Below are 27,274 nucleotides of genomic sequence, written 5' to 3'. Positions count from 1 at the left end.
CCACCCGGCAGCTCCGTGGCTGCGCCCGTCTTCAGCAGAGCGCAGCTCCAGGAATAAAAGCTCTATTGATCCTCTAACAGTGGAGGGATGTGAGGCTGGGGTTTAGCTCAAACATCTCTTTCATGGGAGCAGAACCCGTCTACCTCGGCTGCTTCTCGACCTCAATGAGCTCCGGGAATTGTGTTGAATTCCGCCGTACTCGGGGAAACTCTAACCCAACCCTCTTCCTGTTTCTAAGGTGTGAGGCGGCCGCCAGAGCTGGACAAGTCCAATCACAGCGTCCACTACACCCTGCTGATCGCCTGTGTTCTGGTGGCCTTCGTGCTCGGGGCCTTCCTGTCTGGGTTTCTGGTCTCCTGCTACTGTAACCACACCAGCCACAAGACCAAGAAGCTGTCCAAGGACCCGGAGGCGCCCATCCCGCACGCCCTCTCCCTGCGCAGTCTGGCCAAGCTCAACGGGCTCCTGGACAGCCAGAGCAAGGATGAGAAGATGGAGGTGTCCTCCCCACAGATCTACAACTCTTTCTTCAGCAGCAGCAAGGAGCACCACCCATCCAGGAGGCCCCACCACCACCACCACCACCACACAATGGGGGACCTGGTGAACGCCCACCACCACCTGCACCACTCCTCGGAGCTGTCGGGCCTGCCGACACCAGACTCCACCCCTGAGCTTCCCATAAAGAGCATGAAGGCCTTCAGAAACCAGTGGGAGAAGAACCAGAACTGCAACAACGCCAAGGAGCCAAAGTCTCACAACATGGGCTCCAGGCCCGGCTCGGCCCTGCTCCACCAGCAGGTCTTCCCGTACTCCCACGGCCTGTCCAACGGGCCGCCGCTGGTCGGAGGCCACCTCCAGGCAGACGAGCGCAAAATCCCCAACGTGGAGCGCGTGCCGCCGCCGCAGCCGTTCCCCGAGGCCTGTCAGAAGGTGATGGAGGTGACCTCGCTGGACGAGCTGCTGAGGCACATCCACGAGGGCAGCGGCAAGAGCTCGCAGCTCATGAGCCCCACGGGGCTGCTCGCCAGCGGCGGCCAGCTGCCGTTCTCCAACCGCATCCAGCCGCAGATCCCCGAAACGGAGTCGGCGCCGTACTACAGCTCGTCCACGCTGCCCCGGGACAGCCTGACCCGGCGCATGGACGTCCCCCCGGACATCCCGGCGCACCACCAGTCCACCCTGGAGAGGCGGCACTCCTCCCAGAGGCACTCGCTGATGACGGCGGCCGGCAAGATTCCCGGCGGAGTCGGGATGATCCCGCGCCAGCACAGCTTCAGCCAGCGGAACGGCGTGCCCCACCAGCCGCCCCCCCTGCTGGCGCGGATGAATTCCACGGGCAGCGCCTGCGAGGTCCACTACCCCCTCATCCCCAACGGGTACCTCACACGCCAGCAGGGCTACAGCGCCGAGCAGCAGGAGCTCCCCCACCGGGGCGCCATCGTCCGCGGACCTCCTCCCTTAAGCCCGACGTCCCCCCCAAGCCGCTCTTCATACCAGCCACGTCGCCGGTCAACCAGCAGGGGAAGTTCAACTACTGAGGAGCCTCCCTGGCCGCCCCCACCTGAAGGAGCGCCGCAGCGTTGAGGATCACAGGGAAGCAGCTCACCTGTGGACAAAAGCCTCAGCAGAACCTCTGCCCCCCCCCACACACACCCGTCCCTTTTGTCCCGAGAATATCTTTGTACCATATTGGTATTGCTCAGCTACTCGCTATTATAGGACTGCAGAGTCGGCGGCGTGACGCCCCCGGCCGCCGCCGCCGCCGCCGTCCCCGGGTGGATTCACCATGAGCTGAGGGTTTGGACACGTTGGACCAGATTTGACCGTGGTCACCTTAAGGCTCCTGCGGCGTTTAGATTCATGCTTTTGCTTAACCTTTTTTGATGTAGTGTTGGTAACCCGTCCCCCCCCCCCCCCAGATGTGTTTATATTATGCATGTGTGTGTATATACATGTGTGTTTATATCCACACCGTATATGTATACATATACATATGCAGTTTATGTAACCTGTGGTGAAAAAGGCCCCCACAAATACCCATGTTCTTGCCTTACCAGACTCCAGCTTTGGGTTTAGTCCCCTGACGCCCCCCCCAACACCCCCCCCCCCCCCCCCCCCCTTCCCGGGGGACCTGCAGCTGATCCAGATTCAACAACGCAGCTACACGTTCGTTACACCTGAACAGGTCCCTGGGATGTTTTTCTTCTGATTGGTGCTCCACTAATGGACAGTCCTCCAAACGTTCTGGGCCCCCCAGGGCCAGGGCCAACCCCCCCACCCCCCCGGGCTCAGGAACAGAGCCCAGAGACAGTACTGCCGTTCCTGACTAACTTTGTGACTCTCGGCTGTAAATAAAGGAATACGTACTAGCCAAATTTTTACTGTATGTGTAAATGTGTGCCTTATTTAATAATAGTGTGGTGTTGGGGGCGGGGCCACCGTAGAGCATAACTGTTGGATCTTCTGTTGTTGTTGTTGTTTACATCCTGTTGTAAATCGGAAGAGTTTCGCTCCAGAATTAAGAGTTAGCGGAGCTAAAAACATTGTTTTATTTTCAAGCTTTTTTTTTTTTACAGAGGAAATTGATGCAAATTAAACGATTGAACTATTATTTTTTCTTAAATGCAAACTTAATTTTGGAGTGAAACTCTTCTTTTCCCCAAACACACGAGCCTGCAGGTATTTCTTTGTGGGGAGGGGCTCAGCTTCCTGTGCCATTGTTCCCCTTCTCCTTTAGCTGTAGCATTAGCTTCTCTGCGGGGAGCGGTGTGCTGCCTGTTCCTCTGAAGGTCACCTGTGTGACCTCACACTGGTGACCTTTGACCTGACGCCTGGGGGCTTCTCTCTGGGCTCAGGTGGATCCTGTTGCCTGGTGGGTGGATTCTGCCAAAACCAGCACTGTGATTGTTTCCCGGTTCTGAGAGCGTCCGTTTGACCCGGAACACAAACGTTTTCCCGCCAATGCGGGTCTTTGATGTGTTAACGAGCATCAAAGAGATTTCCCAGCCCCCAGATGCAAACCGTCCAGGCTGGTTCCAGATCTGGGATGAGTCCTCCCAGATTGGTTTTTGGTTTTTTTTTTGATCCGCCTCTCGAAGCTCCATCAGGATTTGATTTGGTTTGGTGTAAATATGTTTGTGGGGGGGTGATTTCTCTGTTTGGGTTGGAGGCTCCGCCTCCTCAGTAACTGACAGAAAAACATTGTATGTCTCTTATATTAGGAATAAAATAAAAATGTGACACAAGCAGCTCAGGGCTGGTGAATGTTGGGTCATCGTGGGGGCGGGGTCACCTTGGGGGCGGGGTCACAGCCACATCAATGACAACATTTAGGGTTTAAACCTGATGTTAGAACCCCAGAACTTCTTTCTGGTCTTCAATCATTCCCTAATCACAGATCATTCCCATTTTTAGCTCCAGACCTGATTAAATGAGTCAGAATTAGCCTGATTGACTCAGGTGAATTCTGGGAAATTTTCCAGCCCCTCCCTTCACTGTTTTTGACCAACCTGAACAGGAGTCGACGCGTGCTTTTTTTTCTTTTTTCAGTCATTATCAGTCATGTTTGACCTTTTTACTGTTCTAATGAGGCGCTATTGATTAATATTGGACTCTGTGTGTGTGTGTGTGTGTGGTGTGTGTGTGTGTGTGTGTGTGTGTGTGTGATTGAATTCCAGCAGAATCTTCGCTGCTGATGGGAAAAACAATCCTAAATCCTCATAATCAGTAGTTTTCTCTTTGATCTCTGATAAAGTGCCTCCACTGGTTCCTTCCAGGGGCAGAACTGCACCAACCGGACCTCCGGGCCCGTTTCAGCAGGAAATAAGACAAACGCTCTTAATTGCCTTTTAGCATCTTTCTGATGAATCCGGGCGTCACAGCGCCCCCTGGAGGTTCCAGCAGTCCCAGGAGTCCTCGCCTCTCTCAGGGTAGAACCTTCGGTTCTGTTCAAACCCAGGGGGCTCAAATGAAGGGGCGGCGCCACAGCGAGCGGACGTTAAGTGAGGTTTGTTAAGCTCTGCTTTCATCCGGAGGTTCTGGATCTCCTCCTGCCTCGGCGGGCCGTGAAAGAGACGACCCAGAACCTTCCGCATGTCCGGATTCTCATTAACTTTTGGAGGCTTTGAAGCTTCCTGTGTGTCCACATCTGAGGATTTCATCACGGTGCGTTTGATGACCCCGTAACCATGGTAACGCCTCGGTCATCCACTGAGATCAGAAACCGCGCAGGCTCCATGAGAACCTGCGGACTCCACATCCTCCAGTCCAGAACCTCCAGTCCATGTTTGATGTTCAGAACTGGACCTCCAGCTCTGACCAGACGCTGGAGCCACGTTTGAACTCTGAGAGTGTCGAGTCAGCACGTTAGCGCCTCCTCATTAGCAACAACACAGCTGTCCAACAGTGGGGGGGGGGGCGGCCTGTCGACCCCCCTGAAGCTACAATTAGTGGATCCTCAAAACTAGAACCCTCCACAGGAACCACCAATGTCTGAAGGTCCCTCATACTGGGACAAAACCAGAACCAGCATCTGAAAATCACTCTCTCCTCTCCCTCCTCTCCTCCTCCTCTCCTCTCCTCTCCTCCTCCTCTCCTCTCCTCTCTCTCCTCCTCTCTCTCCCTCCTCTCCTCCTCTCTCTCCTCCTCCTCTCCTCCTCTCTCTCCCTCCTCTCTCTCCCTCCTCTCTATCCCTCCTCTCTCTCTCTCCCTCCTCTCTCCCTCCTCCTCTCCTCTCTCTCCTCTCTCCTCCTCTCTCTCCCTCCTCTCCTCCTCTCTCTCCCTCCTCTCTCTCCCTCCTCTCCTCCTCTCCTCTCCTCCTCTCTCTCCCTCCTCTCTCCCTCCTCTCCTCTCTCTCCCTCCTCTCTCTCTCCTCTCCTCCTCTCTCTCCTCTCTCTCTCTCTCTCTCTCAGCATCTGTTCTGTTTGTTTTATTCACACGCCCACACCGGACGCTCGCCCGTGTGGTTTGTGGACTTGTGGGCCGCAAACTGTCGCACATTTGGAGGCTTTGACATGTTTCATAAGCACTAGTGAGAAAAACACACACACACACACACGTAGTGTTGCAAACACACACACACACACACACGTACTGTTGCAAGCACACAGTCACACACACACACACACGTACTGTTGCAAGCACACAGTCACACACACACACACACACGTACTGTTGCAAGCACACAGTCACACACACACACACACACGTACTGTTGCAAGCACACAGTCACACACACACACCACACGTACTGTTGCAAGCACACAGTCACACACACACACACACGTACTGTTGCAAGCACACAGTCACACACACAACACACACGTACTGTTGCAAGCACACAGTCACACACACACACACACATGTACTGTTGCAAGCACACAGTCACACACACACACACACACGTACTGTTGCAAGCACACAGACACACACACACACACACGTACTGTTGCAAGCACACAGTCACACACACACACAGTCACACACACACACGTACTGTTGCAAGCACACAGTCACACACACACACAGTCACACACACACACGTACTGTTGCAAGCATACAGTCACACACACAGTCACACACACACACACACACACACGTACTGTTGCAAGCGCACAGTCACACAGTCACACACACACATGTACTGTTGCAAGCACACAGTCACACACACACGCAGTCACACACACACACACACGTACTGTTGCAAGCACACAGTCACACACCACACACACAGTCACACACACACACACTGTCACACACACACACACACGTACTGTTGCAAGCACACAGTCACACACACACAGTCATACACACACACACACACGTACTGTTGCAAGCACACAGTCACACACACACACAGTCACACACACACACACTGTCACACACACACACACCGTACTGTTGCAAGCACACAGTCACACACACACAGTCATACACACACACACACACGTACTGTTGCAAGCATACAGTCACATACACACAGTCACACACACACACACGTACTGTTGCAAGCGCACAGTCACACACACACACTGAGCGCCGACTCTTCCTGAAAATGCTTCCAGTGGCACCCGTTCCATCTGTCCCTCTGATAAGGCCTCGCCGGCGTCTCGCCGTATCTCCATGAAGGAGCTTTTCCGCTGGGGCGAGCGAGCAGAGGAGCGACGCTCGTTAAACGGTGCTGACGGGACGTCACGTAGCCCCCCCCATCAGGGGGCACCAGTCTGGACCAGCTGAGCCCCACCTGTTCTTGTCCTTTTCATGTTACCTTTGTCCCACTGACCCCTCCCCCAGTTCATTGGCTCCGCCCCTCTCTTGACTGCCATCGTGGTCACAGATAAACCCGTGCTGGCGTTTGATGGTGACACATCTGCTGACTGGGACGCCGGTCTGGTGACCAGCTGCTTGGTACTGGTCCCAGTCTGCAGCCAGGTAAACAGGAAGTACCACGGCTAATCACTCTGTCCAGTACTGGATGTGGTACCAAGGTCGTCCACCAGAGGGCTGAGCTGGTTTAACATCTTAAATATTGTATTTTCTATAACAGCTTGATGTTTGCTAACTTCCTCTCACCCTGATTCACTTCCTGGCCCCACCCACTGCTCCGCCCACTGACCCCGCCCACTGCTCCGCCCACCGGCCCCGCCCACTGTTTCTTGGCACCACTCTAGACTTTCCTTCTTTCCCTCTGGCTCAATTTTTCCTTTAAATTACATCCTCAAAATGGTGCCGCCATCCCAGTATCATTACTGTTGTCGTGGCGATGGAGGAGCCGACACTCCTGAGCGATGTGGGTTTCTCTGCGAAGATGCTAACGCGCTCAGTCTTTGTCGGGCTAAATGAGTTTTCAGTCGGCCGTGCGTGAAGAACGGAGCGGGGAACAGGAACCATCGCCAGGATTCACCCCATTGATTTTCCTCTTTTGCCACACGTTGTTTCTTGTTTGGTGAATCAGCGGGGGTGCATCATATCACTCACCCGGGGGGGGGCAGCATTAGCTTAATGAATGTGTGATGATATACTTTAGCGTCTGCTGCACGCGGCGCTGCTCCTTGCTTTGTGCTTCATTACTGCACAGTTGGTGAAGTGATTGAATTAATTGTTGTAAACGCTGACAGAGAGAAGAAGAACAAAGTCTTTCATCAAAGCTTTGATTCACCGGCTCGCCAGTTAGCGCCCAAGCTAATCAATACGGGGATCAATTAAACAGGGAGGTGTAATTATATTCCAATTAGATTAGCGTTGGACGCTGTCTGTCTCCGTGCTGCTGCTCTCCTCAGGAATATTCTGGTCTTCAGCTACTCATCGTTAGCATACGTGCTAATTTTACATCACTAAAGGGAAACGATGAGGAAACGTAAACGTCTGCCGTTAATTTTATCACCTTTTATTGCCTCAGATGAAACCCAAAGAGGCGCGGAGAGAACACGGCTCCACCAGGAACCTTCTGCTGTAGCATCTGCGCTAACGATGACGACCAGGCAAAGCTCCACATTAAGTGTTGCTGTCAAGTCATCAGTGTGTGCGGTAACCATGGTGACGGAAGGTAATCGTGTTTGTAGTTATCCCTTTCCTGGAGTCCGTTTTTTTTTTTTTGATGGTTTATGGGATGGAGAAGTAGCACATTTGAACAGGTTTTATTTCAAACCCCGGAGACAGATGGGACAATCGGAGAACATCTGCAGAACCTTCCTCAGATCGTCAGCAGCAGTATCGTAACGCTATAATTAAAGTCCTGTTACGTAACGTGAGAGCTACATCGAGGATAAGCTGTTCCGGATCAGGAGGAGCGGGAACGTGGGCCGAGGAGAACATTGTTCTCTGTCAGGAGCTTGAAGAAATCAAAAATGATGGCTCCTCATCCCGTCGTTACCGAAGATGCTGCTGATGTGTGCTAACACAGGAACCGCTAGCTTCATCTCAGGCCACGAAGCAGGGGGCGGAGCTTAGAGTTTTCCTTCTGGGGGTCCGAGCGGATCACGTGAGCGGCTCCACGTCAGGTTTTATGGCTGATGTTTCAGGTGAGCACTCATGTGGTCATGTGACTTCAGCCGTCATCCGCAGGGGGCGGGGCCTAATGGCCCTATTATAAGCATCAAACACCGGTTCGTGTTCAGGTTGATTGTTATAAGCGGATGCTAATGTGGACCCAGATGCTGCTAACGTGCGCTAACTGCTAACGTTACGGCTTCATTTCTCCACCTCTAATCTGCTTTTTGTCTCATTGTTCTCGGCCGTTCCGGCTGAATCTCCCCGGGTTGGTTCCGTACCAGCACATCACCTGTATAAGCGGATTGGAGGTTTAAACGGACCCGTCCAGCCATCATCTAGCAGCTCATCCTTCTCAGGTTCACCCGGGTCGTCCCAGCCGGTGCCGGTCCAGCTTCCTCTCATTAACATCTGAGCCGGTTCTGGCAGCTGTTCCCCGTAAATCCTCTGTGGTCATGACATCACCAGAGCGTCCTGGTTGGTTCTTTTAGGGTTCTTTACACCTCAGCGATGGCGCTTCTCTGTGACCTCTGAAGCTATCCAGGCGTTGAGTTCTAAATAAAAACAGAGGTCACAGGTCATCAGATGCTCCGTGTGAACTTCTTCTCATGATTGGAGGAACAGAAACCAGCAGTGATGTTTTGATTTTATGTTGCTTAGTAACAACAGATTAGCCAAAATATCAGCGCGCCGCTAATTTAGCTCCAGGCTGCGTGTTTTTATTCAGAACGTAGAAGATTCTGACCTTTGACCTTCAGGAGTGTTTGTGAGTGTGAGCAGCTGGGAAATGATCTGGGCTGGTGTGGAGCCTCTTCCAGGCTGCCTGGACTCTCAGAACCTCCTCTGCTTCTGCAGCGAGGCTTTGATTCTTCATCAACAGGAAGTAACCATAGCGAGGAGCAGAGGTGGGTTCCTGACGTGTTCCTCAGCTTTTCTGAGGAACATCTGAGCTCTGCTACCAGAGGTCAGAGGTGAAGGAATGCTCCTGAAAACTGTCGCTGTCTTCCTCACAGTCAGTAAATAAAGCGGCCGTTCCCTGCCCGTCCACTCATCAGAACCATCAGAACCATCAGAACCGCGGGATGTTCCCAGAAGATGCTGATACGTGGTTAAACACTGACACCCCGTGGTCGATGGTGGAACTGCAGGGACCACGTCTCCTTTTCCTGACGCTCATATCAACGAGCCAGTCCGGGCGACCGTCGTCATGGTTACAACAAACGAAGGGGCGGGGCCCCTCCGTGGTTGCCGCCATGTTTTTCCTGCCTCTAATGATGATTAATAGGACTTTTCATCCATTATCTTTGAGTGTTGCGTAACTGAAGATGTTATTCTGTGTTCTCACCACAGGGCAGCAAATCTGACACGCTGGTGCTTTAAAAATTAGATTAGAGCTTCAGCGTCTGACGTTCTGATGTGGATGAACAGAAAAACAAGATGTTCTGCAGAAGCAGCTGAATGAAACAGACGCTCTGAAAGCCCTCGATGATTCCCGTGTTGCTCCTGGATGTTGGATTAGCAGAAACGCTCCGGGAGGAGACGAGCTGAAGGAGGAACAAAGCCATTAATTAAGGCCTCGGAGATCAGACAGCAGCGATGGAGACGAGTGGGAGGAAGACGAGTCGAGGAAACTGAGAAGCCTGGAGAGCAGCGAGGGGATCAATAACGCCTTGAACTTCTGTTTGATGGCTGAAGTTTCTCCTCTCGGACAGCTTGAGCTTGGAAGTTTGCAGGACGAACAGTCGACACGTCTCTTCACACTTGCTGACCTCGTCAGAAACGTGATCTGTGGACTCTGTGAAATCTCACTGATAAATACACCTATGCTAATTATGCTAATAACGCCTCTGTAACACAACAGCCAAGTGTTTTTATTCATCGTTATTTTAACGTCCTACTTTGACTCCAGATCTTTGTACGGACAGTTAATCTGTGAACATGAGCCGGGCCGCCGAAGCTCCTAATCCAGGGTTTAAACCAGGCACCTCGAGGATCAAAGCAGGGAACTGTTCAGAGAACAAAGGCAGTTTCCTGGAACATCAAAGCTCCAGCAGTGTGTCATAAGAGAGGGAGGATTAGAAATGACAGATTAACGCTGCAGACGCGTCTTTGATGATTCCGTCTCCGACCCAGAAAGTCCTGAGTTCTTTCTGTGATGTTCATTCGTCACTCCGGGATCAGGAAGAGCCGAGGCCTCATCAGGCATCACTCTGGCTTTTATTTACAGATTTGGAATAAAAGATAAACGTGGTTCGCCATGCAAAACCTCTGAAAAGCTTCCAGTGTTCTGCTAACGTTAGCATTAGCTGGGACGCTTCCTGCCTCCTCTTGTTTGGCCAAACTGTTTCTGTTGGACGGGTTTGACTTCGGCCTCCTTCACAATAAAAGCACCATTTTGACCTTCCTCCATCTGCACTCGCTCGAGGGTGAAGATCACGATGTTCCTGCGTCAGAGAAATGATGGGCATTAGTGCACGAGCGGAGCGATCCAGCTGATCTCTGCTGTCTGCCTCCAAAATAAGAACAAAACTGTAGTAATTAACAAAAGTGGATTGGAAGGACATAAACTGGGCTTTTAATTAGCTTTAAAAAGTAAAAGTTACTTTTTTTCCGAGCATCCCCGATTCGGGAGCAGCAGGATTCATTTGTGGACCATCTGTTGGTCATATTTCCCATCAGCCCCTCTGGTTCTGTTCTTCTCAACTCCTCTCAGCTCTGCCCGTCTCTGGTTCTTCACCATCTCTTCTTTCCATCTGCCGGCTCCTCCGCTGTGCTTTGTTTTCCACGAGACATTTAACTCCCAGCATCCTCCAGCTGCTGATGCTGCTTCCTCTGAGGAATGTTTCTCTCAGAAAAAGATCTCCGGCTCCATCTGAAGGATCCAAACACTTCCGATGGGAGATCTGGATCTGCAAGGAACCTTCACAGGGAGACCTAGACCAGTAGATGTGAGGACCAATCAGCTGTTGTCCCGGAACAGCCTGATATATTTTTACATCAGTCATGAGTGAAATGTGAAAATTTGCCTCCTCGTCATTTGTTTACTCTTTTATTTTAAATAAAGCTTTTTCAGACTCTGCTGCCAGCGTCTGGAGCCGAACCATGGTCCAGCGTGAAGGTTGTCTTTTCAAGGTATGTCCAAATTGTTTCCATCGGTGTCCGCGTGTTTAATTTTCAAGATTGTCTACAAAAAGGGAGAATATACAGATTAAACCAGCCGTTTGTGCCAGCAGTTCCCCCAAGTGTCCACTAGGCGGGGCTGTTGTGCAACTGTCTAATAGCGCCACCTCATGACCTTACGTAATAACTCTCGTTCGTTCTCACGCACGCTCACACACACACACACACACACACACACACACACACACACACACACACACTCTGTTTCTTTTTTGTCACTCGCAATCTCTCTCACTTACTTTCTCTCTCTCTCTCACGCACACACACACACTCTCACACACACACCCAGCGGTGACCCCTCGGTCCGTGCTGGGATGTTGTCCCTGTCATGGCGACACAGCAGCAGCACAACTGTCACATTAATACTCGCAGGAGAAAAATCTGCTGCTTAACATTCACGACACGACCTGACAAGCCTCCTAAATCTCCAGCAGATTCTCACCATAAATTCTGATCTCTCCGCGTGTCTTTAGCTACATTTAAATGCTCCGGTTGCTTAGTAACAGGAGGCTTCTGCGTTAAACAGTTCTCTACAGTGAATGCTGCAGTTTTTTCTGCTCAACTCTCGTTGGTATTTTCTCAAAAGGTGTATTTTGAGCAGGATAAAGACGCAGTCGTGTCAATAAAAAACAGCTTGTTTTACTTCATTTCATCCCGTCGAGTTAAAAGTTCCTCCACAGATGTGACACCTGAACAAACGTATCTTTCCCACCGCTTTTCTCCGTGAGTGTCTCTGCTTGTGCACCTCCGTCGGCAGCAGCCGTCGCGTGACCCACCTGGAGGATTGCTATGGCAACAGGTTGCCAGTAGCGACGGGGTACCATCGCGGCGCGCGCTGAGTCGGAGCCGCGCGTCACGAAAACGAGCGAGCAGCAGCGGAGGGTGAGGTCCGCGAGGCTTACCCGGATTCAGCCCGCAAACACGCGCACACCCGCCGCGAGGCTGCTGTCTGGAGCGCGAGGACACCGCGCGCTGCTGTTGTTCCGGTTTAGAAGAAAGAGCCGAAGCGGCAGATCTTTAGGGATGGAGATCCGCGGCTGAGGATCCCCCCCGCCCCCCCCCCCCCCACCAGCACCAACAACAGGTTAGTGACCGACAGGTGACCGCGAGCACCTTTCTGTTTGCGGCGCGTGCGTCTCTTCCTTTTGTTTGTTTGTTTTTTGTTTCGTGTTTGTTATGAGGGTGTGATCACACGCATCCACGTGCGCACTGCTCCCCCGCAGGTTCACGCACGGAGCCCGGGCTCATGCACATTCGCGCCGCGGGCGTGTCAGCCTTTAATCGGATTATAGATGTTCACCCGGACGGCGGGATCAAATGACGTCACTGACATTTGTCTCCCCGTGACCAACGTCCGTGATTTGGTTACATTCGGACATTTAGACCAAAACCAGCGAGCTCTTATCACCTGGATTCATTTTTAATGACATAATCCGACCAGAAACTGGGATTCCCACCACGAGGGAGTCCCAGGCTCACCTTTGGTGATCCAGAAGGTCAACTTTTCCTCCTTTTTCCCTCTCCTCCCGTCCTTCTGGCCGTTTTCCTGACATGGGCCCATCTTGTCGCCATGGCAGCAGCCACACCTGAGCCAGAACCACCAACACAAACCAGTGGGGCTGACAGCAGCTGGGACTTTTCCAGCTTTGTGTCCAGCATGAGCAGGATGATCCTGCCTTTAAAGTCCTTCATTAACACGTTACTCCCCAATTATGAAGCAGGTTGTCCTCAGACTGATAGCTTTTCTTATAATTAATCATGATTTTTTATTCATTATGTTATATATGACGAATAAATAACGAGCCGTTATTTATCTTGATTGTTGATGAGCTGATCTTCAAATACAACTGAAAAACTCAACAGTCAAAGTCCAGGTTATTTAAAATGTTTAATTACTCATCATAGAATAACAATTCTGTCACATTTAGGGATAAAAATCCTGAAATATTTAAAGCAAAAATGCACAAAAGGGTAAAACTGAGACGAAGTGATCCAATTTAATATTACACATCAGAAACATCCATTAATGTGAGTTAATTTTAAGACATTTTATGTTGGTTTTGCCCTAAAAATCTGTTCATTATTGTTAAATAATTCAGATTTTTTCATCTTAAATGTGCTGAGAGTGATAACTTTGACAAACCTTCAGATTTGACCTGTGTTTTGATGTTCTGAGCTAATTTGAGCTCATTTAGAGGGTTTGGTGATTTTTAGATGGTGTTCAGGTGCTGCTGCTGTCATAAAACAGTGCGCGTGTGTGTGTGTGTGTGCGTGCGTGCGTGTGTGTGTGTGTGGTGTGTGTGTGTGTGTAGAGTAAATGTTTGAGACTCATATATAAGCTGCTAGAAAAGGCCAAAGCGCCGATGGGTGCTGACATCACTGCGTCCTTGGAGGGAAGGAAGATGGAATTCTGACTTTGACGTTTACGGACCAAGAAAAGCAAACGGATCGTTTCTTATCGTTTTCCACAGGGGGGTGGGGTGGGGGGGCTGGCTGAGGCGGCTCATCTCTCCAGTTTTAAATGTGATGGATGACAGACGGCTGATCAGTGAGGCGGGAACGCTCCCCCCCCCCCCCCCCCGAGGCGCCCCGCTGGGCTCTGAACGCCCCCGGGAGAACCAATGAAGGCTGTTATTGAATATGGTGGCAGTAACCAAGATTAAAGCAGCTTCTGAAACTGATCTTATTTTTAGCATCAAACCAGAAACGTTTGTCACTAAAGTAAGTTGCTGGTTTATGATGATGGTTAATGAAGCAGAAACACTCGGAAAATGCTTTAATTTTCAAATTACTCTTTTAAATTACTCTTTTATTTCAAGGATGTGAGACTGGTGTTTGACTGAGTGAAATTCCACAGAAAAGTCCCAAACTGGTACCTTTACTCATACTAATCCACAGACGGTGAACGGGTAAAGGGTCCCCCTCCGTGCCCAACTGTTGCTCCACCCTCTTTGAGTTCTTCTGGTTACAAACGTCAGTGTTTAAACGTAATAAAGGCTGGGAAAATGATGCTTTTGTCACCTGAGAACGGAGCAGAATCACAGATTAGGAGGCGCATCAGTCCGGTTTGGTGCGTAGGATCGTATCAGAGACGCAAATGCTTGAAATTTGTTGATCACAGACTAGAAACGTCTCGCTGCCGCCTTGTTTTTGTCCCTCCACCAGCAGCTGTTGACTCTCCACCTATTTGGCTTCTCCTGCAGGGCCTGACCCCCCACCCCCACCCCCACCCCAGGGACCATCTTCCGCTCCAGAGTCGCTCCACCCGACAAAGAGCTGGAGCCGAGACGCTCAAGCATGGATGTGCCCAGGATGGCCGAGGGCCTGTTCAGCAGCACGCTGTCCTCGTCAGGGGGGGGGCACCACGTGCCCTCCTACCTGACGCTGGAACAGAAGGCGGCCTTCGTCTTCGTGCTGCTGCTCTTCATCTTCCTGGCTCTGCTCATTGTGCGCTGCTTCAGGATCCTGCTGGACCCCTACCGCAGCATGCCCTCGTCCAACTGGACAGACCACACCGAGAAGGACACGTTTGATTACCGCATCGTCTGAGGGGGGGTCGCGGGGTTGGAGAAATACCAGTCAATGAGGATGAAGATGGATTTGACCCACGAAGAGCTGCTGGTCCGCCGGGAATCTCCTGAAAGCTCACTAACACGATCTAACAGCTTCTCCCTGCCAAACCCAAAATGTTGCCACCAGGACCAAAACCTGCGGTGGAAGCCCCGCCCCCTGCCCAAGCCCCGCCCCTGTCCAAGCCCCGCCCCATCCATCGGCTCTCTGTGCTCTACCTCGTTCCCCCTCCATGTGAAGACTTTGCACGCATCTCACACAGGGTCCAACCTCTGTTGGCGTCCGCAACAGCTGGACAGTAACAGTGTTTACATCTTATCATGTTTACGTCTTTGGATTTTTATTGATGATGTAGACAATCAGTGTTAAAAAACAGTGAGAGACCCGTCTGTAGATACGTCGTTTTGTTCCGAATGGGCGCGACCCACTGGCGTGAGGATGAGTTTGATGCCTCTAAAGCTTTTAAGACTCGCGTCGGGGAATCGGCGACCGAAACGGAAAAGTTGTCCCTTTAATGTTGAGGAACGGTCCGGCAGATAGAGGGCGCTAGTGAGACTCTCCACCTGTTCTGTGTTTGCGATCTTTAAAGCGATGTTTGTCTCGGAGCGTCTGTGGCGTCTGCGTCCTTAGGTGAGGTGGCGAAGACCCCCTCCTGTGCTGTACCGTGTGCCTACCACAAATAAAAAAAGAAAAAAGAAAGAAAAACGCTAACTTTGATGTTATAGACGATGAAAATGCGATTTCGTCACTTAATGTTTGATCGTGTCCGCTGAAAACAGCATTTTACTGCCTGCTTTGGTACACTGACGGTTACCGCGGCTGCGGAGGACGATGCAGTTGTGCATTCTCATGCCATCAAACCCTTTATGAACTGGTTTGGTTGGACTGGTTTCTTTCCACTGTGCGCCTTATAGTGTAGACTGTTTACAGTGTCGTAGATCGCAGAGACACCCAGAAAAATCGCCGACGAAACCGTGTCTGCAGTTCATGGAGATGCCACCCCGCTGGGAAGGAGAAGAGGCCCTGCCCCCACCCCCACCGCCCGCCGCTCTTGTTTCTGGCAGGACAGGAAGTGACCCTGGAAACTGTGCGTTGTCGTGGTGATCTGCCGTGGCCTCCTACCTGTCGCAGGTGTTGTGCTGAGGCGACGTGCCTCTTTCGTGTTTCCTCTCTGTGCTGGTCAGTGGTGAAGCGCTTTCAATCCCAGTGTTAGCTGTGGCGCAGCAGCTACTTCCTGTCCGTGCCACGCCCAGTCTGACCGAGGGCGTCTGGGTAACACGTCCAGACAAGGTCGTGCGTTCGGGGCTGTTCTGTCATTTGAGGCCATTCTGCAACGACTCCACCACCTGTCGGTCACCTGACGGTCACAGATCTCTGGTTCAACTACGCTGCAGAAGAGCTTCATCAAGAAATCTGCAAACTTTTGCATCCAATGGGAGGAGGCACCAACTCACCTGTGTGCTACATTCTTAAATAGCACATCAGATCCCAGTTAAACCTCCCAAAACCCAGACTGGGACGGCCCATTTCTGCCAGATATCAGCAGGTTTTGTCCAACTAACGTATCGGCTAAATCGTGTTTAAATCTATTTTCAGCCAGTCTTAAAATGGCTTCAGATGACAGCTACCTGTATAAGAACATGCTAAATGACCACAGCGTCGTGTTATTCAAACGCCTCCTCGGGAGTTTATTGTACTTTCGTGCCACAGTTTTTTTTCCTTCCCTATTTTTTATTTAAATAAAAAGAATCACAAACTGCCAGTCAACGTGTTTTATTTCATCAGCGGGAGGTAAAAATGGACAGTTCTGACCTTTAAAGGCAGCATCGCCGCCGTACTTCTATCAGCGGTGGCCAGCATTAGCAGCAGGTGTCTCACATGGTTTCCTGTGAACCCAGAAGCCTTTATCTCACACACACACACACACACACACACACACACACACACACACACGGGTTTCCAGGCTCTGGGCCCAGCCTGCTCTCTGAGGCGAGACCCTTTGGAACACCGTGCAGAATAACAATCTTCTGTCTGACAGAAGACACCGATGCGGCGCCGTTGTCTGCGGCGGCCTGGAGAGCAGAGGCAGCAGCATCATCGCTCACAGCGGCGGGTCGGGGCACATCCTGGGCATCCGCGGCGTGTTTGTGATTCTGCTGATCCCTCACATCCATTTCCAGCCTCCACGTCTGAAGCCGATCAGAATTTTAAACGCAACCTCGTCCCACTGAGGAGAACCAGTCTGCACATCTCAGGTGATGTAAGAGAGGTCCTGCTGGACCGTCTGGACTGTCCAGAGATGGGGGGGGGGGGGGGGGTCCAGAGGGTGAATTCAACATTGGAAAAAAGTGCTGGAAAGAACGCCATCATGTTTCACCCACTGGAGGCGCCTCCTGGAGGCCCCTCTGAGAATCACAGCAGGTGTTCCGGGCGCCTTGTCTCATGCGTGTGGGTCTCACACAGGAAGTGAAACCATGTTCTGAGCAGCAGGAACACGTAGACGCTCAGATTGTTTAGCAATGAGAGGAGAGAGACTCATGATCCTGTCGTTCTGCCAGAGACCTCATTAACTAACAGCAATTATCATCCAGATGTGTCTGGAGCATCAACACGCCACCGTCATGTTTTACACAACCTGACTCTTATTAAAGACCAATGATGATGATCCTAATGTTTAGGTTATGTAATCGGTTTTCTCTCCTCTGAGCGCTGCGAACCTCGTTCCAACTTCCTCATTTCTCTCTTGGGCATCGAGTTAATGAGATGATCTCTGACGGCTGGAATAAACAGCCTGTTGGTGAGAAGGCTGTTGATGCTGGCTGACTGGTTCCACAGTGATTGCTGGGAACTGATGAATACTGCCCAATTCTGAACCTGCTACATCCTCAGATCAACATCTGTTGGACGTTTCATTAAAACATCAGAGATCACGAGTCTGTCGCTACGTTCTACGCATGATTAATGAATGGTGTTGCCGTCGGGCCAGAGAGTTTTCTGTAGCGTACCGATCAGGGTCCGTGTGCCTCAGGTTGCGGACCATCAGTCTTACCTCAGGAACTGACTTATTAAGAGAGGAAAGATAATTAAATGGACATCCAACACCCAGTTGCTCTAAAAAGAGAAGATGGTGGATTCTCTCGACAGTGACTTGCACATCTGACTGTCTGACCTTGTCTGACTTTGAGTTTGGAGTCGGGAGGAAACGGCTGCACTCAGGGAGAAAAATGTGAACATAATTTTACCAAACCCGCAAGAGCTAAAGGACAAATCGGACGAGCCAGATCACCAGAAGTCGTTAGGATTCATCCTGTGGGGCCCATAAATGTCTGAAGAGAGTGTCCCCTGGAAAGATTTCAAAAGTGGACAAATGATGCTGACCCAAGAGCCAAACTGTTAGCCTGGCTAGAATAGAGATTAGCGGATAGCTAACTCTGTCATGATGGGGAGAATTCAAAGTTTGATGTAAAACAACCTCAAGAAAGGAGAGAGATCCGTGCAGATGACGTCATTACTCTCCCCAGGCAGGCTGTCATGATCCTCGGGGCCGTGACGGATGAGGCGGCGGCTGATCTGTCAGAAGCTCCTGCTGGGGGAGCCAGATTATGAAGGTTAGACGCTGAAAACCAGCAGCGGACTGTGGGATCAGCTTCCTCCCACCTCCCACGTCTGAAGCTGTCAGATTTGCGTCGGCCTCGCTACAAACACCAGCCGAGCGACGCTGTGCCCACATCTCAAAGGTTTTTGAACCAAATGTGAGTTTTATTCTGCTCAGTGCTGGACTGTCGGCCACTGGGAGCTGCCCAGTATAATTACGGTCATTACTGTTGGCAGAAGACGGGGCTATTTGCAGCTGCTGGATGAAGTTTCAGCTGGCTGAGAAAGAAAAGAAATCTGCCATTTACATAAATTATTCAGTAAATTCTCTCCCCGGGAAATGTTTAATTCTCTTTAACCAAATGAAAAATACTGGCCGAATCTTTTTGGTCCTGAAAATTTGCTTGGAGACGAGACAGAAGAAAGGGTGATTTTATTGTTTTAAGTTGCCTAAATCTGTAAAGTAGCCAACTAGCTGATAAAGAGTCGGTCTGTCGACATTACACAACAGCTAGCTATATGTTTCCATGACAACCACAGCCTGAAAATAAGGATGAATTTAAGAACTTGAATTTAAGAACTTTGCTAAAAGTTATGGATTAAATAACTATGCTAAACCTGTGAAGGCGATAGCTAAAAGTGCTTGTGAGCTGGATTAGCCGTGGAGCTAAAGTTCTAGTCTGGTTGAGTGAGTCAGCATAAAGTTCCATCATAGCAAAAGACAATAGCTAAGTTAGCATTGATGGTGAACATCTCTGCTAACACAATATAAATAGCTTAGGTTAGCACGCTAACACTTTACTCCTGCTGTGTGAATACAGCCCGTCATGTTTATATTTAATTCTGCCCTAAAAAAGTCAGGAAATATTTCAGTGTGAGGAAACTTGTGCTAATATTTTGATTAGAGCTGATGAAATCCACATCAAACAGCTAAGAGCTACTCGATCCAAAGAGTTCTCCTGCTGATCCGGAGTGATGAAGAGCCGTAGGAAGACTCCTGACCTTCAGGCTAAGCTTCACCGTTACCTTCATCCTCCTCATCATCAGACAGCCTCCACATCAGAGTCCCGCTGCCTCAAACCACCTCTGGGAGCTCGAGGAGGCGGGCTGGAGCTGGAGAATCAGAACCTTTCATTTTGATTCTTATTCTGCTTTTGGCACCGGCCGAATCAGAATCAGTTTCTTTTCACCTCTGTGGATAAAATCAGTTAAATATTCTCTTCATTTTAGTCTTTTGGTGTTTTATTTATTAGTAATATCGTGGAGAGACCTAGCTGCCCACTCGCTCTGCAGCCCTGCTGGCTGCACGCTGCCCTGCGGCCTCCGTCGCTATGGTAACGACCCTCCATCACCCACCACATGCTGTGGTTGTTGTTTTCGTTCTGGGCTCGTGTGACATCCATTCTAATAGTTGACCTTTTTGGGGGGTGGTGAGAGAAGACCTGTGGCTGCTGTAACCATGGCAACATGGGAGTAAGTCTGATTGGATTGTTTGAAACCTCCTGGGTTCCACCGGAGCACGTCTGCACCTCTCTGGTCTTTTTACACCCCCCCCCAATCTCTCCATTGTTCTCCTCTCCTCTCACCTGTCTCTCTCTCACCTGTCCATTTTCCTCTCTCGCTCTCACCTGTCTCTCTCTCCTCTCACCTGTCTCTCTCCTCTCACCTGTCTCTCTCTCTCACCTGTCTCTCTCTCCTCTCACCTGTCTCTCTCTCTCACCTGTCTCTGTCTCCTCTCACCTGTCACCCTCTCACCTGTCTCTCTCTCTCACCTGTCTCTGTCTCCTCTCACCTGTCTCCCTCTCACCTGTCTCTGTCTCCTCTCACCTGTCACCCTCTCTTCTGTCTCTCTCCTCTCACCTGTCTCTCTCCTCTCACCTGTCTCCCTCTCACCTGTCCATTTTCCTCTCTCGCTCTCAACTGTCTCTCTCTCTCACCTCTCCTCTCACTTGTCTCTCTCTCACCTGTCCATTTTCCTCTCTCTCTCTCTCACTGTCTCTCTCTCTCTCTCACCTGTCGCTCTCCTCTCACCTGTCTCCCTCTCACCTGTCTCCTTTCACCTGTCTCTCTCCTTTCACCTGTCTCTCTCTCTCACCTCTCCTCTCACCTGTCTCTCTCTCACCTGTCCATTTTCCTCTCTCTCTCTCACCTGTCTCTCTCCTCTCACCTGTCTCTCTCTCTCTCACCTCTCCTCTCACCTGTCTCTCTCTCACCTGTCCATTTTCCTCTCTCTCTCACCTGTCTCTCTCCTTCACCTGTCTCTCTCCTCTCACCTGTCTCTCTCCTCTCACCTGTCTCTCTCCTCTCACCTGTCTCTCTCTCTCTCCTCTCACCTGTCTCCTCTCACCTGTCTCTCTCCTCTCACCTGTCTCTCTCTCTCAGTCATCCTCTCTATTTGATTTTTGCTTGCCAAAGTCACCAGCCTAGTGATCGACAGGTAAAGGTAAATACTATAAAGCTTAAAGCCTTCAGTGCTCAGTAGACAGGTGTCCTTTCATTTACCAATAATTTTGTCAAGGGAACAATTAGATGGCTGTCATTGCCTCAGAAAAAACATTATAGCTTTTATGTGAATTTTGAAGAGTTTTCCCACTTATAATAATACACTTTAATCAAGGATCTAAAATGTGAATCCTGAGATGAATCAATAGATTGGGCTCATTACAGAAGTGCTGGTGCTTGGACCGAGCCCCAACGGTGCCTTTAGATGAGCTGGGAAGGACATTATAAACTGTCTGGATTAGGAACATGATGCAGTGCTCCTCCTCCTGCTCACCTTCCTCATCACCATTCTCATCATCATCATCATCATCATCATCATCATCACATCATCATCATCATCGCCACATCATCTTCTGTCTCAGCAGTGCCATCTGCTGGCGCATCTGATTAACTGACCCGCACAAAATGGTTGTTTTTTCTTCTAAACTCTTTCTCAGCTGCTTCTCCATCATTATGCTTCATAATTAATCGGTTTTACGCTTCACAGAATATTCCGACAATTTTATGTTTGTATTCTTAAACGTTTGTGCTGTCTGACTTTTGAAAGACCATTATTGATTTAAAATAACTGAATAAATCAAAACACTCAATTCATTTAAGACTCATGTAGAACCACGCACCTGTTTAGTTATTACCCTAGTTCTTGAATCTCACTTGCCGATTGTAATAGTTCTGATCAAGAGTAAGTTGATTTTGGGGTGTAGCACTAAAATAGATTCATATCAATTTGCTACATTGTGACGTCTCTCTCCACATTAAAGAAACATGTAATGAAAACGGTATTTTCCTACCTGGAAACGGCTTAACTGGTAAGAATCCGTGCTGGATCAACGCGGTGACTACATATCCCACAAACCCCATCGGCCATATAGCACCAGTGTCACGTGAATGGCCAACTTCCGGTTGAAGTGTAAACGGATACATGACACAGTTCTTTGGAGGAACGCTGTCGTTTTTTGGAAAACGCTTAAACTCCACAAATTACTGAGGTGATTTTCGAATCGCAGCGGCTGACAGGCCCTCGTAGAGCCGGCCACAATGGAGGCGGTCCCCCGTATGCCGATGATATGGTTGGATCTGAAGGAGGCTGGGGAGTTCCAGTTCAGCCCGTCCGTCAGGCAGGTGAGCTGGGTGTGGAGTGAAGCAACAGGGCTGAGGTCCAAAGTCACCTAAAAAGGGATTATGGAGCACTGAAAATCCCCGTTAACGAGCTAGCAGTCACGGGCGTCCACAATAAAAGTTCCCAGGCACTATTTCACGGTATAACAGAACAATCCAGAAGGTATGATCGCTAGCTAGCTAATGTTTGATCCAGGCAAACCCCCCTGACCACCGCCTTTGTTTGCTAACGCTAGCTAACATTAGCAGTGGGACGCTAACAGCTCATATCAAAGTTCTTAATTAGCTTTACGTTTACCTTTTCACTTTTTAAACGATCAACTATCTGAACGATGTGAAGAAAGTGGTAAATACTGGTACTTTAGCGAGTTTAGCTCCACATTGAGGGCAGAAGGAAACAAGTGATCTCATTGTCAAACGCACCTGACCAAAGCTGGTTACTGAGGTGAAACATGCAGCCTTCACTAACCTTCAAAAGTCACCTTAAATCCACACAAAGACGAAAAATATATTGACCCAACCAAGTGATTGAGGAAATTCTAAATGTTACAGCATTGCAGTTTAGTAAATGTGACTCTTGGGAGTGAGATAAATTGCTACGTTCAGCTTTTAATTTATTGGAAGAATGATCATTTGATCAATTTAGCATAACTTTAAGACATCAACTGTATAAGTCCAAGGAATCAACAAAAATCATTCACGTTTAAAAGACCAAATTTAAGATGTTGCAAGAAAGAAAGGATGGCTTGTTTGTCCCATTTACTCCATTCCACGAGTAACTGGTGTCAGAGTTCCAGTTAGAAACTGGCACCACTAGTTAATCATATAAGACAAGTTGTGTTTTTAATGTGTGCTAGTGAAACGCTTCTGAGGACTACCGCATGCCTTATTTTCACACTGCATTTGGCTGTTGTTTGCGTTACACAAGTGAAAACCTAATTTTTTATCTCGTGGCCTATTTTCCAACGCCACAGATAAAGTCGCTGACCTTTGCCCTCCTAGGTTGATTCCTTGTGAATAGCACGAGATGTTTGATTCCTGTCTTATTAAAACACACCTCAATAAACTTTGGCCTGCAGAAAAAGGCTGTGGTTCAGTAATCGTTCGTCTTCAGACCTAATAAAATGTAGAAAATCATGATAGAGCTAAAGGTTCGTAAAAGGTCTGTTGGTGTTGCTGCTTGTTCACTTCCTGACCTGGCAAAGCATGATGGGAAATTCTTTTCCTGTGGAAAGATCAAAGATTTCTGTTTTTATGATAGTTTCTGATTCTGGACAGCTTCCACTGTTAAAATGATGTTTTTCTTTGTTTAGCATTGAGTGTTTGGGATTTCTTCATCTGCTTTTTATTTGGTCCTCAGTTCATCCTGAAAAATTATGGAGAGAATCCCGACAACTACAATGAACAGCTGAAGAAACTAGAAACACTCCGGCAGGTACTCCATCACAACCCATGGAATCAAAAACTGAAATGCTGGAGGAAGTGTGAGTGGATGAAGGAATAAAGGTTCCTAGCAACCAGCCAGTAACACAATTAATAAGATGATGAATGTTTGTAAGTTAAAGACAGAGAGGAAAGAATGAGCCCTAACTGGACTGACACTACTATTATGTGTATGATAATAAAAAGGGTAAATTTGACAAAGATCCTTTGTGACCTGCCAGACCTCTCTCTCTCTCTATGTCTCTGTGTCTCAGAGTGCAGTAAATGTGACGAGGGATTTCGAGGGTTGTAGCACACTAAGAAAGTACTTTGGCCAGCTGCATTACCTCCAGAGCCGAGTTCCCATGGGAACAGGCCAGGAGGCTGCTGTTCCCATCTCATGGTACACACACACACACACATTCAGTCCTGTTGTTGGCCTGAATACTGAGTGTTTGTCTCCTGTGGTAACTGAGTAATTTGTTGTTATTGACTATTTTTGATTGCCGCAGGACTGAAATCTTCTCTGGAAAAACAGTCTCTCATGATGACATCAGCTACGAGCAGGCCTGCATCCTCTACAACCTCGGTTAGTCCAGGATGAACGTTGTGCTTTTTCACGCCCTTTTCCCACCGTCATGGCAGGGCTGCCTTCATATTTACCATCACTGATACAGTTTTTGATACCGGCAGCCCCACTGTGAACGGGAAGGTGCTGATGTGCACGAGTAGTTCAGGAAGAAGAATTTTAAACTTCAGAGACATAGTTGTTGTTTTAAGACGTTTATGTTTACAGATTTTATTCTTCGTAGGAGCTCTGCACTCGATGCTGGGAGCCATGGACAACCGAGTATCTGAGGAGGTGCTCACACACACACACACACACACACACACACTTTATGCATTTTTCGTCTTCATATAAAATTGAAAGCCTTCTTTCTCCTGCTGGTGGCGTCATCCACAGCCCTTCAGATGTGTCTCCTCCTCTCTGACCTTCTCTGACCCTCTGCTGCTTCTCCAGGGTATGAAGGTGTCCTGCACGCACTTCCAATGCTCGGCGGGGGCCTTCTCCTACCTGAGAGATCATTACAGCCACAACTTCAGCGTGGACATGAGCCACCAGATACTCAGCCTCAACATCAACTTGATGCTGGTGGGTCTCACGCGTGCAGGTGAACACAAATGTTCCTGTGGAAACAGGACATGAAAAAGATTAACCTTTAACCTCCACAGGGCCAGGCTCAGGAGTGCCTTCTGGAGAAATCCATGTTGGACAACAGGAAGAGTTTCCTAGTGGCTCGCATCAGTGCTCAGGTGCTCTGGTTTCCATGGAGACGTTTGGGCTGTAGAACTACAGAAGGGAGGTATTAAGACTGTTGGTGTTGCTGCAGGTGGTGGATTATTACAAAGAGGCCTGCAGAGCTCTGGAAAACTCTGAGACGGCGTCCATGCTGGGAAAGATCCAGAAAGACTGGAAGAAACTGGTTCAGATGAAGATCTACTACTTTGCTGCTATCGCTCATGTGAGTCTTTCTCTGTGTGTGTGTGTGTGTGTGTGAGTGAGTGTGATTAAACATGATTTTCTTTTGTAGCTTCATATGGGAAAACAGTCTGAAGAACAGCAGAAGTACGGAGAGCGGGTAGGACAAAAACTCATTATTACTGGTTTTATCGACATATTTATATCGATATAAGTTTTATACTCCTTACATTTCCTTAAATAAAAGAATTCATATGTCTGAAATGATTTATAGTGGTCAAAATCTTTCTCTTTGCCAAAATGTAAGAAGCCGGGTGAAACCTTGTTTGGTTTTCCTGCCGTTTGCTTTGCTGATCACGCTTTGTCTGTCCCAGCTGGCGTATCTGCAGAGCTCTATGGACAAACTCAGCGAAGCCATCAAACTGGCAAAGGTAGACCTGCGGGGCCTCTGATGTTCCTCTGTTGCTGCTGCTTCTGGTCTTTAATCCTGGTTCCTCTCCTCAGGGTCAGCCCGACAGCGTGCAGGAGGCTCTGAGGTTCACCATGGATGTCATCGGGGGAAAGTGAGCCACGCGATTTCTGAGGATTTTATGGTTTTATTATATAGATTTCATGTAAGCTTCTGAAAGAATGGACAGTAAAACGAGGCTTGATGTTTGACCCGCAGGTGTAATTCGGCCAAAAAGGACAACGACTTCATCTATCACGAGTCGGTTCCTTCGCTAGAGACTCTGACTTCAGTCAAAGGTCTCAGAATAAATCTTCAACCATCTTAAATGCCCAAAGTTTTATTGACTGAAGCACATTTTGATGTAGCTAAAGATAGTAACCCCAGTTTCTTTTGCTCTTCCAGGCGCTCCACTGGTCAAAGCTCTTCCAGTTAACCCCACAGATCCCAGTGTTACTGGTCCAGACTTGTTTGCTAAACTGGTGCCCATGGCTGCTCATGAAGCCTCCTCGCTGTACAGGTACGGCCCTGGTTTACAGCAGGTGCAGGAACACCTCCGTGACTCGTGTTTTTCTGCTCTTCCAGTGAGGAGAAGGCCAAACTGCTGCGGGATGTTGTGGCCAAGATCGACAGCAAGAACGAAACGCTGGAGTGAGTCGAGATTGTTGACGGTCTTTCGTTCTCCACTCATGAATATTGGAATGACTGAGAGCTTCCCTTGAGCTGACACGTCTGGTCTGGTCCTGCAGGCAGTTCATGGACTCTCTGGGCTTGGAGCCCGAGTCGGTGGACAACCTCGACATGTACAACCACATCCCTCCGGTCCTGATGGAGAAGTGCGCGGCACTTAGCGTCCGCCCAGACACTGTGAAGAACCTCATCCAGTCCATGCAGGGTCGGTGGACACCACTCGTCTCCGTGCAGCCGCGCCAAGCGTCTGTGCTCAACGTGTCCTGTCGTGCTTCTGTAGGGCTGTCGGGCGTCTTCACCGATGTGGAGTCATCGCTGAGGGAGATCAGGGACGTGCTGGAAGAGGAAGAGGCCGGAGAACGAGCCATCCAGGAGGTCTGTGGACCTGCAGCGGGCAAGGTGCACCCTGCCGCTCAGGCTCAGGTGCTCGCCGAGATCAGGAGAGACCTGGAGAAGTACATGGAAGCCCACGAGAAAGCCAGTTTCACCAACACGGAGCTTCACCGCGCCATGAACCTGCACATCAGCAACCTGCGCCTGCTGGGAGGGCCGCTGGACAGTCTGAAAGAGGCCCTGCCGCGGCCTCAGCTCAGCGAGGGTGAGCGCGCTCGACCAGCAGCGCTGTTGATGCGTAGCATTAAGGAGAGTTTGAGTATGTGTGTGTTTCTGCAGAGGAAGTGGCTGGGCTGCAGTGTATGAAGCGAATCCTCGGTAAAGTTCAGGAAATGAGGGAGCAGAGAAGCTCTTTAGAGAAGCAGCTCCGCGATCTCATCCAGCAGGACGACATCACCTCCACCCTGGTCACCGCCGAGAGGGCAGACATCAAGGTGTGCGACCGTTCGGAGCCACATTTACAGGGACCCGCTAAGCTAACCTCAAGTTTTATGCGTTCCAGCGCATTTTCGAGGAGCAGCTCAAGAAGTACGAACAGCTGAAGGTTTACATCGATCAGAACCTGGCGGCTCAGGAGAACATCCTGAAGGCGCTCACCGAGGCCAACGTCCAGTACGCCACTGTCCGTAAGGGCCTGAGTCAGACCGAGCAGCAGTGGAACGGCACCGTGCAGGGCCTGGTGGGCTCTTATGAGGCCTACGAGGACCTGATCAAGAAGTCACAGGAGGGGAAGGAGTTCTACGAGGACCTGGAGGCCAAAGCTTCACGTCTGTTGGAGAGAGCAAAGACTCTGTGTCAGACCAGGGCCGAGGACAGGAAGCCGATTCTAGAAAAGTAAGACTGACACGCGTGAAAGCAGAGTTTAATGAGCTTAAAGTTGATGGTGA

The 27,274-nt window shown here is 49.8% G+C and overlaps 3 protein-coding genes and 2 long non-coding RNA genes across 9 annotated transcripts in view; 3 read left to right on the top strand and 2 right to left on the bottom strand.

Annotated features, from left to right (window-relative positions):
* The window catches only part of sema6e (sema domain, transmembrane domain (TM), and cytoplasmic domain, (semaphorin) 6E), a 68,223-nt gene extending 64,972 nt beyond the window's left edge, over positions 1-3,251 (top strand). The window contains 2 exon segments of the mRNA XM_057044847.1: positions 239-1,444; positions 1,447-3,251. Coding sequence (XP_056900827.1) covers positions 239-1,444; positions 1,447-1,541 — 1,301 coding nt within the window. The 3' untranslated portion in view covers positions 1,542-3,251.
* Positions 3,252-9,839: 6,588 nt separating this feature from the next.
* LOC130533184 (uncharacterized) lies at positions 9,840-11,750 on the bottom strand. Its single transcript, XR_008952502.1, has 3 exons — positions 11,612-11,750; positions 10,593-11,173; positions 9,840-10,433 (listed from the first exon to the last, which is right to left on the bottom strand). It is a non-coding gene; the product is annotated as an uncharacterized LOC130533184 (long non-coding RNA).
* On the top strand, positions 10,803-16,501 carry LOC130533183 (cortexin-3). 2 transcript variants are annotated; one of them, XR_008952501.1, is made up of 3 exons: positions 10,803-10,937; positions 11,054-12,253; positions 13,482-13,619. XR_008952501.1 is itself a non-coding variant. In XM_057046415.1 (2 exons), exon 2 carries the CDS (start codon positions 14,467-14,469, stop codon positions 14,716-14,718), a length of 252 nt encoding a protein of 83 aa, XP_056902395.1. In that variant the 5' UTR covers positions 12,109-12,253; positions 14,373-14,466; the 3' UTR covers positions 14,719-16,501. The 2 variants fall into 2 exon arrangements, 1 of the variants encoding a protein (XP_056902395.1); XM_057046415.1 differs by lacking the exons at positions 10,803-10,937; positions 13,482-13,619 and adding an exon at positions 14,373-16,501 and having other exon boundaries at positions 12,109-12,253.
* On the bottom strand, positions 16,497-21,753 carry LOC130533185 (uncharacterized). Its single transcript, XR_008952503.1, has 2 exons — positions 21,627-21,753; positions 16,497-18,325 (listed from the first exon to the last, which is right to left on the bottom strand). It is a non-coding gene; the product is annotated as an uncharacterized LOC130533185 (long non-coding RNA).
* ptpn23a (protein tyrosine phosphatase, non-receptor type 23, a) overlaps positions 21,744-27,274 on the top strand; it is a 10,426-nt gene continuing 4,895 nt past the window's right edge. For 2 of the 4 annotated variants that reach the window (XM_057046410.1, XM_057046409.1), the window contains exons 1-18: positions 21,744-21,957; positions 23,315-23,389; positions 23,652-23,779; positions 23,889-23,965; positions 24,189-24,238; positions 24,398-24,529; positions 24,610-24,690; positions 24,768-24,899; positions 24,969-25,016; positions 25,231-25,287; positions 25,361-25,419; positions 25,524-25,603; positions 25,710-25,824; positions 25,890-25,955; positions 26,054-26,199; positions 26,275-26,592; positions 26,667-26,821; positions 26,890-27,221. In XM_057046410.1, coding sequence (XP_056902390.1) covers positions 21,874-21,957; positions 23,315-23,389; positions 23,652-23,779; positions 23,889-23,965; positions 24,189-24,238; positions 24,398-24,529; positions 24,610-24,690; positions 24,768-24,899; positions 24,969-25,016; positions 25,231-25,287; positions 25,361-25,419; positions 25,524-25,603; positions 25,710-25,824; positions 25,890-25,955; positions 26,054-26,199; positions 26,275-26,592; positions 26,667-26,821; positions 26,890-27,221 — 2,135 coding nt within the window. In that variant the 5' untranslated portion in view covers positions 21,744-21,873. Of the gene's footprint in view, positions 21,958-22,098; positions 22,118-23,314; positions 23,439-23,651; positions 23,780-23,888; positions 23,966-24,188; positions 24,239-24,397; positions 24,530-24,609; positions 24,691-24,767; positions 24,900-24,968; positions 25,017-25,230; positions 25,288-25,360; positions 25,420-25,523; positions 25,604-25,709; positions 25,825-25,889; positions 25,956-26,053; positions 26,200-26,274; positions 26,593-26,666; positions 26,822-26,889; positions 27,222-27,274 lie in introns of those variants that run through there. The other 2 variants (XM_057046411.1, XM_057046412.1) reach the window with 2 other exon arrangements.

The sequence above is a fragment of the Takifugu flavidus genome, chromosome 10 (genome assembly GCF_003711565.1).
Source record: "Takifugu flavidus isolate HTHZ2018 chromosome 10, ASM371156v2, whole genome shotgun sequence".
Lineage (NCBI taxonomy): Eukaryota > Metazoa > Chordata > Actinopteri > Tetraodontiformes > Tetraodontidae > Takifugu > Takifugu flavidus.
The sequence above is the reverse complement of the archived record's forward strand: the minus strand, read 5'-3'. Positions and strand labels throughout refer to the sequence as shown.

What these genes read in the sequence shown, in the direction of transcription:
- LOC130533183 (XM_057046415.1), top strand. Translation starts at nt 14,467, where the DNA reads ATGGATGTGCCCAGGATGGCCGAGGGCCTGTTCAGCAGCACGCTGTCC.